Source organism: Acanthopagrus latus, chromosome 12 (assembly GCF_904848185.1).
Source record: "Acanthopagrus latus isolate v.2019 chromosome 12, fAcaLat1.1, whole genome shotgun sequence".
Taxonomy (NCBI): domain Eukaryota; kingdom Metazoa; phylum Chordata; class Actinopteri; order Spariformes; family Sparidae; genus Acanthopagrus; species Acanthopagrus latus.
This window is the reverse complement of record NC_051050.1, coordinates 22,645,289-22,662,181: the sequence shown is the minus strand read 5'-3', so window position 1 is coordinate 22,662,181 and position 16,893 is coordinate 22,645,289. Positions and strand designations below refer to the sequence as shown.

The 16,893-nt window shown below is 42.0% G+C and overlaps 1 protein-coding gene across 9 annotated transcripts in view; it reads left to right on the top strand.

Annotated features, from left to right (window-relative positions):
- Positions 1-16,893, top strand: part of fibcd1 (fibrinogen C domain containing 1) — a 214,716-nt gene that overhangs the window by 67,930 nt on the left and 129,893 nt on the right. For 6 of the 9 annotated variants that reach the window (XM_037117100.1, XM_037117104.1, XM_037117103.1 and 3 more), the window contains one exon: positions 4,723-4,821. The exons of the other annotated variants lie outside the window; for them this stretch is intronic. In XM_037117100.1, the coding sequence (XP_036972995.1) occupies positions 4,723-4,821 (99 nt within the window). The remainder of the gene's footprint in view (positions 1-4,722; positions 4,822-16,893) is intronic. 9 annotated transcript variants of the gene reach the window in all.

The window sequence follows — 16,893 nt, the reverse complement described above, 5'->3', positions numbered from 1 at the left end:
TCGTGAGAGTGAGATAAGTGAAACGCTCTGCTGCTGATTCGATCGTAATGTTCTGTTACAGGGCAGCGAGGTGAAGCCAGAGCCAGCTCAGATCATGATCATATATCAATATGAATACACCCCCGACATGATTTATAATGCAGGGAGAGTCTGAGTGAAAGTGAAGATTTTTGGAATGGAGAAACATTTTGTACGAGTTGAAGATGAGTTATGTGCTAATTAAAAAGAAAATGCTGCGCTGAGGAGTTTTGTAGAGGAAGAAACGAAGAGGTCGTCTCATTCAGAGTTCGGCATTACGTTGATGTGACTGAGAGGACTTATCTTTGCTGCAGTCCGGGAAGATTTGCCGGCATGATTGGCAGCTGTCGATAATGCTCAAGTGGAGATATTGTGGTTCAAGCATTGAAATGCACCAATATGGACAGGAATATAAACATCTAGTTATCCATTTTCTAAATCACTCAGCTCGTTCAGGGTCATTGGAAGGAAAAGAATGTTCATTTCTGGAGATGCACTGCATCCTCGGTTTGAAAAGATTTGGTTTGATAGGCTTGCGGTTTTGAAACCTTGTGCAAAATCAATGTCGTCACTCAGTGAACAAACTGATCTGCAGAAAATATGTTTGTGCTTTTCTCCAAACCAAGAACATGCTCAAGCTTTACATTTCTGTATGTTGGTCTGGTTATGTCAAGGCACAAAAAACAGAGGGTTGGGTAAAGATCATGTTTTAGCCTAAAATTCCTATCAATGTTGCCACGGACATGACTGTAAATGTAACAGTATCTCGGCAAAAATATTCCAGTTTTAAACACGGTTGGGAATATCTCGGTTTTGTCATCAGAAGCACGGCTGAAAACTTCCCAACATCTCATTAAAACACCTGCTTTTTGCCAAAAACATTGCTCAAAAAATTCCTGATGTCTCATCAAACATTTGCTGGTTTTGTCGCAGTGAACGTTGCCCATCATCATGCAACAACAGCTGGCTCCGTCATGATAAAGTTAGCTGAAAATGTCCTGATGTCTTGCCAACAATATCCGTCTTTTGTACCCACAGACACAGCTGAAAATTTTCGAGACATCTCACTAAAAACACCTGGTGTTGTCGCCAGAAATGTGGCTTGAAATTGTCCAAGTTGTGGTGCTGGTGAAACATTGAAACAGTCCGGAACAGTGGTCACTCATAATGCCAACACCTCCTGATGTGAAGGTCAGCTCATACAGCACATGTACAATAATGTCTTGTGTGACTGTGAACATTATCGGTGGTTTATTCTTCTGACTGGCCTTCAGTGAAAGAAATAAGACTCCTTTAGATTTGATAGTTGTTTCTCAGTGTGGACAGTAACTGTAGTACTCTCTTGTACTTTTCCTTCCAACAGCTCTCGACGTCAAACACAACACAGTGCGCTGCGGTGTTCAACTTAAATCCATTCATTATTTCTAACATTTAAGCCTGAAAGCTTCTGTAACTCCGGCACATATAACACTTGATGGCGAGAAAAATCTCTCCCACTCATCAATTTGTTCCGCGGGGTTGATGTTGACGGCGTTTAGTCTTTCGTAACCGACGGTAAAGACTTTCCCAGACCCTTAAAAGGTAGGTTTGGCAGGAGTGATTTAATTTGAAAAGGTCAATAACTGATTACGCCGACCACTTCCTCGCCTTCTGACCGGCGGGTGGTCGTAACCTCCCTCCCTCTTTCGCTCACCTTTTACCTTCTTCCTTTCTTCTCTGCTCTCGGAGATATTTCCCCTCTCACACTCTGCCAGGCGGCGGCGGGCTCAGATGTTACCCCCCGTGCTCTCTGCTATAGAGCTGTGTCCGTATGACGGCTTGTGATCTCATGATGAAATGAATCCTAAATGTCCCCACTCTGCAGATGCCTGGGATGATTCTCTCTTTCAGCGTGCGTCTCTCTTGAGTAAGGGATTCCTCTGTCGTTTGTGGGATGATAATAGCCTGCAGCTGTGCATCATCAGAGTGTAATCATTACCTCTGAAAATCCGCAACAGATGCCCTACCTGACAAGTCTTGACAAGGCTTTTCTAATTTCAGCGACGTATTGTCACTGTCAGCGGGGCTCCACAGGCCAGAGAATGCGGCATTGTGTGAGGACATTATTTTCTTTTCTCCACTCTCCTTTGTGTTTCTCGAACGAAGGTGAAATGAAACTCGGCAAATAAATAAAATGATTTGAAACGGGGGGAAAAAGAATTTCCAGAAAGGAAGGAGTCGCAATCACTTCAAAATCCAATGAACGACACGTGGAAATGTAATTATCCTACTAATTAGTCTACAGCCACAGTAATTAGCCTGTAACGCATCGTAGTATTTTTGTCACGTAGCTCAGCTTCATCAGAAGTGCCTCTCAACAGCTCCTCCACCTAACCACACGTATTGGAACTATTCACACCGGTAGCGATGTAAATTTTGTGAAAGTTGAGTCCAATATGGTAATTTGTGACACAGGCAGATGATTGCATTAAAGCGATACTTACCTGTAGACCGAGCAGGACAGACGCTGGCAGAAAAATGTGGCCAGCTTGTAGATACTAAGAGGGTCTCTGTCTTCCCGCCCGCGAGCCGGTCAGTGCTGCAGAACCGAGGACCCAGAGGTCAGATTCACTGGGTTCATCTCAGCAGCCTGTCCACTGTTGAGATGTTTTCATATGTTACGTAACAAACACCAAATGTGCAAACCAACTAACCAATCCAGACCATTTCCTGTTCCTGTGACCAGACTAATGGTGCCGCTGCGTCATCATGCGCCGCTGTTGCCATAGAAAATGATCTGACAAGTAGACTGGAAATTGAAAACACAAGAATGGCTCTCCTGAACATGCCTTGGCTATAAAAGATCTGTTTGTAATCATCAAAGTGCCATATTGTTCTAACTTTCTCACTAAAGCACATGGTTCTGAGTATAACATCATAATGTACACCAAAAACAATTCTCTAAAAAATAACCTGTGAAGGAGAGTTCAGAGATAATTGGAGCAGGTCCCTCAGTGCTGCCTGCTGCTCCGGGTCAGCTGCAGAGGACGAATGTCACCATGGGGGACAGAAAAATATAAAATTAAACTTGACTCCAGTCAGTTAATGTAAAATTAACCAAAACCAATCCGACAGAGATACTAAACCCTAAACTGCTCCTGATGTGCTGGCCTGCCGTCAGCCATCGTTGAACAAATGCGTCTGTTAAATGCCCTAAAATGTAAGTATATAAAATAATTGATTCACTTATAAACTAAATTGTATGTTTCGGGAATTGGGATACAAACTTATCAGTTTTACTTTAATGGTATATCGGATCATCACCCAATTACTGCAGTGGAGCGTGTCTACTCAAATCAGTCACCCTAAAGTAGCCAAGCCAGCATCAAATAATATACACTCTCAGATATATCGACATGCTGCCCCATCTGCAGAACACACACACACACACACACACACACACACACTTTTTGTACAGCATACACAGTTATGTCCAACTAGCAGGATCATAGGGGGGTCAAACCAAGGTTATAAACATTTGTCTTACCTATTGATCAAAATGTGTCACGGGGAAATGAGAGGTCAGAAGGTGGCAAAGTAAATCAAAGGCAAATACCAACGGTGACCAAATGTGGCGACGCGTCCCCCCAAAGTGCTTTTGAGGGAGCAGTTAGCCGGCTTAAATTACGCTTAAAATCTGCGAGGTGACGTGAGCTCTGAGACCAATTAGGGTTCAAGGCCGCAGGGCATCACTGAATATACCATCACCGCTGCTCTCAGGAGCATGTTTCAGGTCGGAGGAAAACAACATACAAAACAAGCCCGCTCACATGACTGCACACACACACACACACACACACACACACACACACACACACACTGAGGGGGGGAAAAAATAAATAAAAATAATTATAAACCCACCTAAGATGCATTATGCATGCTTTGTAATGAGGTGAGGAGATTCACAGGGCGCCTGTTTTTCACATACGTGTGTGACCATTGCTTCTTTTTTTTCTGCTGAGGTTCATGCATTATTTGACAAAGAAACCATATTATTAATTCAGCCGTAGCAACGGTTCACAGCTTGTGATATTGATCAGAGGATATGAGGCCCACTTGCTTGTTCATGTACGCTACTGCGCAGTGAACACTTACCATCAGAGGGGACTTCTGCACATTTCTCCATCTGAGGTGCAGGATCACATTACAGCACGTCGCAGGGATGAACGAGAAGAAGACGACAATTACATGACACGCACATGTAACTGTGACTCCTTCTTGAAATGGGAACAGCGCTGAAAAAATAAACCAATTTGGTTCAATTAATATATATAATAACAGTTAATATATTTATTAAAATATCTCAGGAAAGATCATCTTAAAGAGTAAGATGAGCAATATAAACAGATATTGCACATGTTGCCAAAGCCCCATATATCCCATTCCTTTGTGCGATATACATCAATTGTTACTCAAACACAAATACAATCTGTTACGGTGGGGATGTGCACTAGTTTATACTGAATCAATCCCACACACATCGTCGCCCCCCTTGTCATAAATACTCACTGACACACCAGGTTTGTATTCACCCATAGCTGGAAGAAGTACCCAAGAAATTCCCGTGTGAGTCGCTTTGTATTGCCTTGCTGAGCTATTTAAGGAACTTACTGAGTGATTGTAAAAAGAAATGAAAGAGCGTATTTGTGATCTGTTTTTAAAAAGATGACGCATAAGGCAGCAGGGGAACAGGCTGGACACACAGGATGCTCGAGCAGCACGTGGAACTTCTCGCTTCGCTCCTTCCGGCGTCCATGTTTACAGGTTAGAGCCGCCACGCCGGCTGCACAAGCCGCACTTCTTACGCGTGCCCGTCTGTTTCTACGGCGACGCGTGCGCCATATTGACATCACACCGTTGTTTCACTACAGTTTCAAAGACATGAAGAGAACACACAGGTGAAGGGCAGTGTCACTCTTCTTTCCCTCCCTCACACCTTCTCTCGCTCTTTCGAGGGGCCTAAAAGAAAATCAGGTTTTGTATTTATTGATAATTATCAACGGCAAACTCCACGTACATGTAAACAGACACTCAGACATGTTCCAGCCTGTAAGGAAGGCAGACGACACATTGATGCTTTTAGCCTTTTCAGGGGTTTTATTGACAATAAGAGAAATGTAGAATAGCACTTGTCCATGAGCACATTTCCCAAAGAGAGTTGAGTGGATTCACTTTGAGAAGTAATCCTTTTTTTTTTTTTCCTCAGAGGCAACACAGTGCATGTATGTGTGAGCCTGAGGCTTCAACCAAGAAAGCATTTCACAGCCTGGTAAACAGAATGAAGTGTTGACAGTGTGCGTATGAACACATACTACATATCACATCAACATTTCTGAGAGACTTCTTCCATCCATGTTGGGGCTCTTTCCATAAGCCCAACTGCAGCATTGCCACAACATAACATTTTATATTTTGAAAATAAAGAAAAGTTAAGTTACAACAGACGGAAAGTACAAATGTAACATAAGCGTGGATTGTAATGAAAAGGTAATATTGTGCACGATATCTGAAAGATTGCATCTGATATAGCTAAACGAATAGTCAGTGACACTGAACCAATGAAACGTACTACTGCACATGAAATTCATATCCATGTATTCAGTGTCCAATGTGTGATTACCTATAAATGTACCTTTTTAAAATGATGGTTATTATAAAGTGTTAAACGGACCACCATTATGTACAATCAGTCAGTCCCTTTTCTAATATTCTAAAAATGTTTCACAGCTTCGAGTGGCAGCTTTCACCCCACATGCTGATATATATTAAACCCTGTGTGTGTGTGTGTGTGTGTGTGTGGGATCTGTCCGACCACCTTTACATCTTCCCACAGTGTTTGAAATGCTCGAACAGTTCTGATTTATTATCGCAGGCTTTCTCGAAAGGTAGGCATGTTGTTTCATTAAAATTCATGCACATAAAAACTGCCCTTGACTTTCACTGGCTCCATTTTATTCTTTTACAGTCCCATCAGATCAGCTGCAGCATCCAATTACCAAACAGATTCCAGCCCATCACGAGCCAGCCGATACCTTTTTAAATGATAAATGAAGCTCGCAGGGCCGTACGCTGTTACGCTATACCGGCTGCAGATACCGATTTAACTGCACAGATCACTCACAGTAAAGAACTTGTAGCAACAACGAACCTCCGTACGAGACTCCCGTGATTCTCCGATGCATCAAGCGGGTGTGATGTTTGAAGCGCGCAGACTCAAACTGTCAAAGGCGGGGGGAAGATCGCGTAAATCATCCACAAGGAGACGTTTAGAAACTCGCTGCGTCAGAGCTGAACAAACCGAGGGGGAATTATCATAACAGGCCGCGGGAGAAGTGTCGGACGGGTGGCTTAGACGGGTCAGCCTCCGTAATTGTCTCAAGGACCACCGTGATCCACTGAGTCCCACCGTGTTAATAACTTTGACCTTCTTCTTAGGTGAGACCAATTCCTTCTCAAGTGAAATAATCCCCATCCACATAGGATGACGCTCAGCTGCTATCATGGATTCATCAGCAGCAAGTAGGTCCAGCGGGAGACGCTGAACCGAACTGAACCCGATCAAACAATAGTTTTAATTACAAATCGTATAAACTCCCGTCAAAACTCATATTATCGTTATTACATCCCGGATACGTTTGTTCTGTTCAGTGCAGCCGTGTTATTTGCATAATCAAGATGACTTTATTCTAATCAAGGAAAACACTGTTGTATTGTGATCGACCTCAGAGGGAATCATTTCACTGTGCACAGCCCAGAAAGTGGGCTGATAGGATTTTCATCGCAGGGAACAAAACAGTGAAGTTGAGTTTTTCAGTGACTTGTAGCCACGTGTCCCGTGACTTCAACCGCTGCTTTCAAGTGGGAAAAAGTTTAATGGCATACGATCAAGCGTTTATAACCGATCTGATATATCTCATTCAACGTGGGAGATCGTGAGATGAGAAGTTCTACAAAAAAATGTTCTGCCCTACAACAACGGCAAAAGAGCAGTAACCACAATTTTGGGTCAAAACTGAGTTACGACTGAAATTGAACTTTTGAATGTCTGTTTTATCGCGTGATAAAATGTCTATGCTCAGTCTCGCTCTACTTGAGAGAGAAAAGGTGATATAAAATTGCAGTAACTGTCAAATTCGACCAAAAGCCAGGGTGGAGAGTGAAAGTATAGTTACTGGAGAGCACATTATTCTAAATATAATCTTACATACGTTTTACGGTACATTTCTAATGTAAAGTTCCTCATCTGTTGCAGCTTTTTAAGCACGCGGACATTAAAACAGATAGGAAGAGAAATGTTGTTACAAGAACTCAAATGAGATTTAGATTTTCCAACAAGGAAGAAAACAAGAAGGGAACTGTGGTAACTGCACTTTGCCATTTTTCTACGTTATTTTAGTGTCACGGGTAAAATAATTGATAATTCGGCTGGAGAGTCAGAAAGATTTGAATGTTTTCTTGCATTCTGGATCCAAAACCTTTGTATTCCAGATGTGTATATACTTTTCTGCAATCCAAAGAATAAAGTAATTTCTCGGTAGAGAGTTTCGTTCCGCCTGAATAAAAATGATTTCCACCGTTTCAGAGAAACTTCAATTCTTGTACTTTACAGGCTCATTTCCGGATTAGACTTTCAGCGTGCGGAAACAAAAGACTACTTTTTGTTTTTTTCTTATAAGACAACAACAAAGAAAGCTTCAGAATGGATATATTCAAAGAAAACAAATGGAGGTGCGATGCAAAAACATCTGAGGTTTCATTTCAGCAAAAGATTTAGTCTCCTCTCTGAAGCCGCAGCTGTGAAAGCCGTCGCGACATTTCTCCAGCCGGAGAAGCAGAACAGCAGCGAGCACTCTGCGATGCCGACGGAATTAAAAAACAAAAAAAACAAAAACATTTCTGCGAGCGGAGTCACTCACAGAGATGAATCACATTGGAGATAGTAGACATTAAAACGTGATTTTCCAAGCGGGAGTGTTTCCAATTCAGTTGCGGCGTGCACATCTGGCATCAGAAGAGCAAATCAAGCCGACGTACTGTGAGAAATTTCAGCAGCAAAAGTCCATTTCGCTTCTCTGCGACTACAAGACCGAGCACAGAAATTCGTATTTGAAACAAAAAGTAACGTCTGTAGATACAAGAGTGGATTGTTATTCAATGTGGAACATGGACTTTAACAAGGCATTGATTTGAGGGATAGGCTTAACAAAATATGAGTATTTTAAGATCAATACAAACATCTAAACTGAGTGGTATACATGCAGAGTGAGCTCACGGTTTGCCAGAAGGCTGGAGGAAGAAGCTCTGAACAGCTGTACAGGCTGTGTAGTGAGACTGTGTTTGGCGTCTCTCGCGGTGGAACCAAACTGTTGAATTATATGCTTAGCACGTCGCCAAAACACTCTCACTCCAACTGTTGATGTGAATCCTTATTATGTGTCTGTCTTTGTCTTTTCTTCGGTCTTTGGATATAAAGTGTCTGCCTGGTAACATTAAGCAGAAGAATATGAAAGGTTGTTTCGAGCACATTTTTTTTTTTTTTTACTCTAATCCCCAATAAAAGAACAACTTTTTCTTTTTTTTTCATCTCAAGTGGCTGGTCTGTAAATGTGCTTCATAACTGAATCATAATGTTTCACGGTCCAACAACAGTCTGCATTAGGGCGATACATCTCCGCGCTGAGTGAAGCTTTATTAACCAGTATTTCTCGTCAGCCCTTTGTCTTTTCACGAGAGCCGTGTGGTTAAAGATGAATCCCACCGCTAGCTATTTGTCAGAATTCATGCATATTTACTCTATTTGGCATCAAATCAAATAACAGATTCATTTTTTTTTTTTTTCGTCTCCACTACACTCTAGACTGTGTAATTGCTGCAGCTTAAGAATGTGCATCAGCGTATCATTAATATGTCATGACATCAGACAACACAGTCTGGTGTTTTCTTTCATCCTGCTATCTAGCAAGAGGCCGAATCCTGTTTTTATTTATTTATTTATTTTTTTCCCTACCTCGCATCCTATTTATCATTATAAAGCATGTGGTGACTCAACATACACCGTCTCTTTGTGCTAATGCTGCACGATCCAGCTGGTGCCCGTTTGTTCATTGTATAGGTTCAGCTAGGTATCCTCATTAACGTGTGTGTGTGTGTGTGTGTGTGTGTGTGTGTGTGTGTGTGTGTGTGTCTCTTTATTCACTCGCAGACAGTAGTTCCTTTACAAATGTGATTAGATGTGTGTAGAACTCATCAATCTATGAAGATAAGACAGCTGCCCCTGGAGCAGTGGATTACAGCCAAATGAGTCAGTCTGTGGTGGAAAAAAAAAAAAAAAAAACAGCAGCAAGTAACTCTACCCACTGCCCGACGACCACTTTGTTCCAGGGCTCTGCTGCACAGCTGAGAGAATGAGTCATCTGGTATCGATGCTTGTGTACCCCCAGCCGGAGCTTTGTGGACGGTCGCTGGACAGAGATCCTCAACATGAATCAGTCGCAGCGTGAGCAGCTATATTCGATGCACCTTCGCTTTCATCTGTATTTGTCCGGCCCGGTAACCCCCGAGGAATTAACGTCCACGCCGGTCCATTTTACACGTCACAGTTTTTTTGACGTGTAAATGCCAACGCTTTGTGTCGAGGTGTAGCTCGTCTGACTCTCGCACAGGACACCGAGCTGAGAGCTTTCACAGGCCTCATGGTGCATTCGCATGGTATGAAGCAGGCGGTAGATGGCAAATGAGATGTAATATAAGTGGGCGAGAGAAGGTTGGTAATCTTAAGGGAGGCCGGCAAAAGAATTAAGTAAAGAAAACAGCATTCGGTTTTAGAAAGACAAGGCGGCACATCGCAGCCTTTACCTTGCTGCAAATGTGCCACCTTTGTCTATCTAAAAGGGGCTAATGACTCATCGATATCAGACTTGTTACAGGGAATTTATATGTTCAAAACATATTCAAACATAATTTAACATTCATTTTAAGTTTGCAGTTGAATATTGAGAACGATGCCTTTTATAGCTACATACATGTTAGAATAATTACATGTTGTCTGTCCACAATAATTCACGTGAATGCAGCGTTAATGTTGTACTTCGGTCACCTCACCTCAGATATATCCCAAACTTAAAGGCACGCCGTGTTTTCGATTGTGTTCGGTCCCCGTGTCGTTTGTTCGTGAGCACGCGGGCGATCAGATGCACATTCCTGCCAACAGTTTCACACTTTTCAGCTGATCTACAGGTGGCGTGAAGATGCCAAGAAACACAGCAATCTGACAGAAAAGGTGGTGAAGAAGAAAAAGAAGAAGACGACTGCCAGCAAGTAAAAGGGAAGTAAACAAACAAGACGTGTTTCAGGGATTCACAAAATGCATTGATGAGTCACTGAACACAATCCCAGAATCCACTGGCTATTGTCTGACAACAGTTTTGCCTTTGGCTTGGGGTGACCATATTTCCAACCCCCCCTAACCGAGACGCTTAAGTGGACTGCATGTTCATGTACATGCTTACACAGACACGATGGGCGTCCTCAACAGGGTGGAGGCAATGAAGGCATCATTTTAACTGCGAGGAGTGAGACATTGGTCACTGAGCTCTTTAGGAAAGAGCCACTCTCCTGTTAGCGCGACAGCTAACCGCTAACCTGCCAGGTTCTGTCAGAAAGAGCATGACTCATCCTCCTGCAACAGCAGCACGTGGACTGATGCACATGCATTCAAATCAGTGCATTATGTATGTTGGGGAATGTGATAATGATAAACGGGACAGAACGTGATAGTCATGTGTAGTATTACAGTTATTATTAGTGGCATTTTAGTGTTTGACAGATATTTGTCAGGACACCCAGGTGAATCTGGTCACCTGCTCACCATTCTCTCTGGCAGGATGGGCCTATGTTTTTTCGGGGGCCTGTGGCGTAGTCCTCCGGATATCCTGACGAGGAACTCCGGTTTCAGGCTCCGGTCATCACTTACACTTGGATTAGCAACTTGAGATGCAACAATCAAGCTGGAGCTGAAAGTTTCTGCATCAAAGTCAGGTGATAGCTGACGGGGAGCATTTCAGCCAACGCACTGCGCCTGTTTTGTTGACCCACATGCAGCCAAAGCTGCAAAATACTACTCAGACTGCAGACGGACTAGAAATGGAAGCGATAAAGACGTTCCACTGACACCATAGGTCATTTCCCAAGCTATGGTCATCTACTCACGCGGCAACTCTTTATGTTGCCTAAAAAAAGCAAATGAAGATAATTTTCCATATGAGCCATTATGCTGATGATGATCACTCCCTGGGCAAGATGAGTGCAACGTATAACTTTCATCATGAATACAAAGCGCAATTTGACCGGGACTACGGCTTGGCTTTTCTAGAAGCACAGTGGGCTACTAAGCAGCTCCACTTCTTCTGAAATAGGGCAGCAAATAACCCACTCTTTAGTTTGAATTCAGCACCACGTCTCGGGAAGAAAATAGAGCACAGGCGCAGGAACCCAAGGGGTCTACAGAGTGTGGATTGATTGCTTTTAACATACCTCATCTCGCTTTACCCTCTCAGCAATGTTAGGGAAAGTCAAGGGCTTTCCACATGTTCAGGAGACGGTCTATTGGCTGCACCGCCGACACGGACAGAGAACATTTTGTTTCAGATGTTTCACGCTTTGTGCGGACAGATTGACGCTGTTGTTAAAACAGCTCCTACAGGAAGCAGACTATTGCATTTCATTGCAATTATCACTAAAAGTATATAAATAAAACATAATAGAGATGGATATCTTTAGACTTTTCCTCGCCTTTTAAATAAAAAAAACAACAAGCTGTTATCTAATATGTCTGAAAATCTGTGAAGTGAAACATTTTGTTCACAAAATATCTCACTGCTCTTATTTAATTTATTTTCAGGCTTAAAGCTCAGGTCTGTAACAGTTTGTCAGGTGTAATGTCGCTGCTGACAACCAACAAAACTAACAATGTTGTTGTTCTTGAAGTTAAATAGTGCAGAAACAAGTAATAGGAGGTTGGAGTGGCACTGTTCACCCCGTCATAAGACACTGCACCATCAGAAGTATTTTGAAGCAGTTGTCTTGAAGCAGGTGCTTTTTGTAAGAAACATTGATTTCATTCCCAACTCGTCAGAAGCTGATTTGAGATTGTGGGACGGCTCGGCTTCCTGCCAACTGTAAAATGCTGCCTCAATATTCAGAAAACTGAAGGATCTATTATGGGTTATGAATACTTTAAAATCTGAACTTTAACTTCAATTATTTTTGCACTTTTACACACGCAACAATTTGAATGCAGAACATTAACTTGTACTGGAGTCTTTTAAATTGCTTTATTGCTACTTTAACTTAAGCAAATGTGTCTAAATGCTCCTTCCGCCGCAGATGATGAGCATGCTTTAAGTACCTTTACGCTGATAATGATTATACTTGAGGAAACGTTCATCAGCTGTGAGGAGGGGAACCTCAGACAAAAAGAGGAGAGAGATGGGAGAGAGAAGGCAGCGAGCCGGTGACATCATTATTACCTGCACTGACAGGTGTCATTACATTCCCTCATAGTCCTTCCCCGCTGGGTCAGGGGCTGCGGTTCAATCCCACTGCATCAGCTGTATATCTCCCCTTGTTCATCGTCTCCGTCCGCATCCTCATCCATCCATCCCGATTACACCTCTAATGGTTCCTCTTCACAGCAGCCACCAACTGTAATGGAATTATGCTTGAATGAACAGCAGTGTCTCTCCACTCCTCCCTTTTTCTCTCCTTCTGTCTTTTTTTTTTCTCTCTCTCATAACACACACACACACACACACACACACACACACACACACACACACACACACACACACCACTCTCACTTCTTCCAATTTTAATTTACTGAAAGCTGTTTGCACATTAAATACTCCAATGCATCCAGCACCATTGGGGCACATAAGAAAGAAAAAAAAAACCCAAAACAAAACAAAAACGAAAGCATTACTGTCAAATCTTCAGTTTCAGAATATTTATTTTATTCGCCTCCGTCAGAGGGAGGAAGAGAACAAACGCTGGAGAGGCCCCCACGCATACATGCAGCACGAGGAGCGCTCCATTCGATAGGGAAGACGGTTCATCCTCTCTGCTCTTATAATCGCTAACAGTTAGCATTATTCTTCGATTTCATCCCCCAACCCCACCCCTGTGCGTCTGTCTCTCCAAGTCTGCGTTGTGACACTGTAGTGTAGCCTCTCGCTCTCCTCGGGGGGAAAATCATCCTTCCATCGTCCAACCCCGCCAGCGTTATCAGTGACAGGGGAGAGATGAATAAGGGATCAAAAGAACCTTTTCTTCCCTTTTTTTTTTTTTTCGTAGACTGTCAGGTTATATTTACTCCGGGTCCCCGTGGCTCGGCACAGTGCCGCACACACACCACCAACTGCACATGACAGGGTTTTTCATTTCTGGGATCTGGGGTGCTGCACTCGTGTCATTATTGAAACCTTTCTAGCAAATACTTTCAGGAGGAGGCTGTATAGTCTAAGGTGCTGCAGGTACAATAACTTGATTACATTAAGGGGTTTTTGAGTCGAGGCTTAGTTTTCAGGCTTTTCGATATTAAATAAAACACATGCTGATGTTGATTCAAAGTCAGTTCATCAGTCAAATAATCAGCTGTTAGAATTGTTAACTGCATATCAACGACAAACAGACTTGAACGCACCACTGGATAAAAACAAGTCTCATCTGATTGTTATGTTTATCAGTTCTGATTACATGTTTCTTGCAAATATGCAATCATAAGTTTTTCAGGGTAATTTCAAACTTAATTACAAACTTAACATTGAAAAAAGATATATTAATTTACTGTAAATGACCTCTGGCAGCACAATAACACAATAATTAATTTTCCAACATGCATTAAATGTCATCCTTTACACTGAAATGATGTAATGATGATGATGTACATGTCATTGTCAGGTTGACGCCCTCTCTTGTTTGTATTTTGGTATTATGAGGGGAGCAAAGGAGGACGTCAGGTGAAGACGTCCATAGTTGGAGGACGTCGGGGTAAACACAACTTTCACAATGGAGATCAGTTTGTGTCAATGTAACGTCATCTTATGACACAGAATGTAACTTTTACCTAAAATCATTTTACCAAGTAATGATCTTTTTCTTAACCTTACCAAGTGGTTTTGGTGTCTAACAGGAGCCTTTTCACATCGTGATAAAAGCTGCTGCACAGCGCCTGTCGCTGGCCCTCTCTAATGGTCCTACGTGTCGCTGTGGGAGTCACTGGCAATTAAACTATTCTGTCCTTTAGCTATGAGGACATGTTGTCTGTTTCACAGTGAGTCTTTCCTCGCTGTGCCCCACGGAGTATTTTTTTTCTTTTTACAGCACACTAAGGCCAAATTGTGTTAACATGAAATGATATAATTGACAGAAAAGTATCACTAAGCTACTGTTACCTCATGTGAGACCAATTATCATCTTGAACCACGAATGGACAGCTTGTTTGGCGGTGCGATTCATCCGTGGATTCTCTGCTGGTTCAAACAAACCCTGCTGATGAAAACAGAAAAAAAAAAAAAAAGTTGATAAAAAAAATCCCCAAATCCCACAAATCATTTAAAAGGGAACAATAACGAACAGCAGCGGGGAAGCCAGTGTAATGACCCGTGTCTCATTCTTTTTAAAGGATAAACACGCGCCTCTTTTCATCCTTTTGTTAACTCCGTACCTTCACTGCAGCGTCACCGCATGTCTCAGCACTGCACATCTGATGAACCCCCCCCCCCCCCGCAAGTCGCCGCCATTAAAATAGGATCAAGGTTAATAACTAATCCTCGATGAAACAGGCAATTTAGTTTTTTTTTTTTTTTTTTTACAAAACTGACGCAGGCCAAGATTCCCAGTGTGTTTGAGTGTTTACCCAACCTCCCATTACAATGTACTAAAACCTTGGCTCTGGTGTTGAGGACTGGCAATAACCCACCACTTAATGAGTAAGGCCTACTGCCGCTCCTGCCAGGCGATAATCTTCTCTTGGCATAACCAAATCAAGCACAGAAATGTTCTTATCAGGGAGGAACAGCAGACACTCCCTCCCAAACACCCAGCGGACCCCCCGACTTAATTGATTTTCACCATCCCAAGGCTGCTCATTCCGTGCGTCAGACTATTTTATTTGCTGGACTGTTTGTCTGGGTGCTAGATTGTTTTCTGCTTGTTTTTCTTGCACGTTTGATTTGATGATGTGATTCAGGCCTTGATGGTTTCGCTGTGCAAAAATAGTCTAGACGTGGGTGTATTTTTCTCCTTTTTTTTTTTATTTTTCTCCTTTGTTATATTCACTTACATTTCAAACAAGTCCATTAACTTTTCCTCAAACGTGTTTTAGCGCAATTAAATTGGTGGGTAGATTGCTTACAGAGTAACCGTCCCACATTAAACTGCAGCAGAATGAATTCCTAATTAAATCTTCGTTTAGGTAGGCGTTCTTTGTTTTGTCCCTGAGGAAGGATTCCCACAGATTCTTCACAGCGCGATCCAATTTGGAATAATGTAAGTGGACTTTCAATAAATTACCTTTTTTGTGTATACTTTTATGAGGCTACTTGATAATTCAATTGGGACGCTGCGATACATCAGACATTTCGAATCACTAGGACTTGTTTACAGGCTACATGGACTCATCTGTTTTAATGTATTCAATGAAAAGAAAAAAAATAGCCCGTGAGGTTGACCATATGCTTTGACCTTGCCTTTTACAGTTACCGTGTTTTGACTTTAAACCAGTTCGACAAGCGTTTAATTGAGATGCAACAGCCTCTCTGATTGGACATAATTAGATCTAGCAAAACAAAGCTCGTCAGATTCGCTCCCCTCACATCCCTTTCTTGTTTTTATCTATATAATTGCCAATTCCATGTGTGCTCTTTCCTGAAGGGAGGCATTGATCTCATTACGTTTCGCCATCTCTTTTATAAAATACTGCATGTTTTCAGTTGGAGGACCCGGACAGGTAATAGGTCTATCCTTTTAAAATAATGAAAATGATATCTGGTCGTGAAATAGGTCCCTAATTGTGTACTGACAGAATCACTTTGACTCATCAGCACTCATGCTGCCGCTGTGCTCGTGGTAAAAAAAAAAAAGCTCTCAATTGAGTGACAGGGGACGGACTACTGCTGCAAGTCGGAATTAATACAAATTAGTTTGGAATAATGAGGCAGCCCTGCCGCCAACTGGAATTAGGTAGAACCATGCATATACACTGATGGAAGAACTAATCCTTTGCATCTATAATGATAATAAATCACAGGGGGGACATTCACAGCAATCAAATAAACTATTACTGCACGATAAAGTTGTAATGTTTGTAATGTAATGTTTGATGCTCTATCGTTCACATCTTGCTTTGTTTTTCTTTTCGTTTCCTCATGAATTTTGATGCAAAGGTTTACAGATTATTTTGACAAGCCAGATACATAATATTATCTTTTCCAACATGTTCTTTCTCCCGAACTCATCAAATTCAGCAGCTTGGTCATGGCCATAAGCTTCACGCTATGATGCTTTACCTACCGCTGTAGCAGTGGAGTTATAATTCTCCACAGTGAAGTTACAATATGAATAATAAATAAAGCTTGTTGAGAAAACAGTTCACAAATTATGACATATTATGAGTTGTAGACTGTTATTAACACTGTCGAATGGACACAGTTTGTTTACAATTAGGCACCAAATGTACTTGGTTATGTTTAGGAACCAAATTAACTTGGATAGGTTTAGGAGAAGATAACACTATGGGTTACAATAAATAAGATTATGTGGAATAATTCACATCAAACA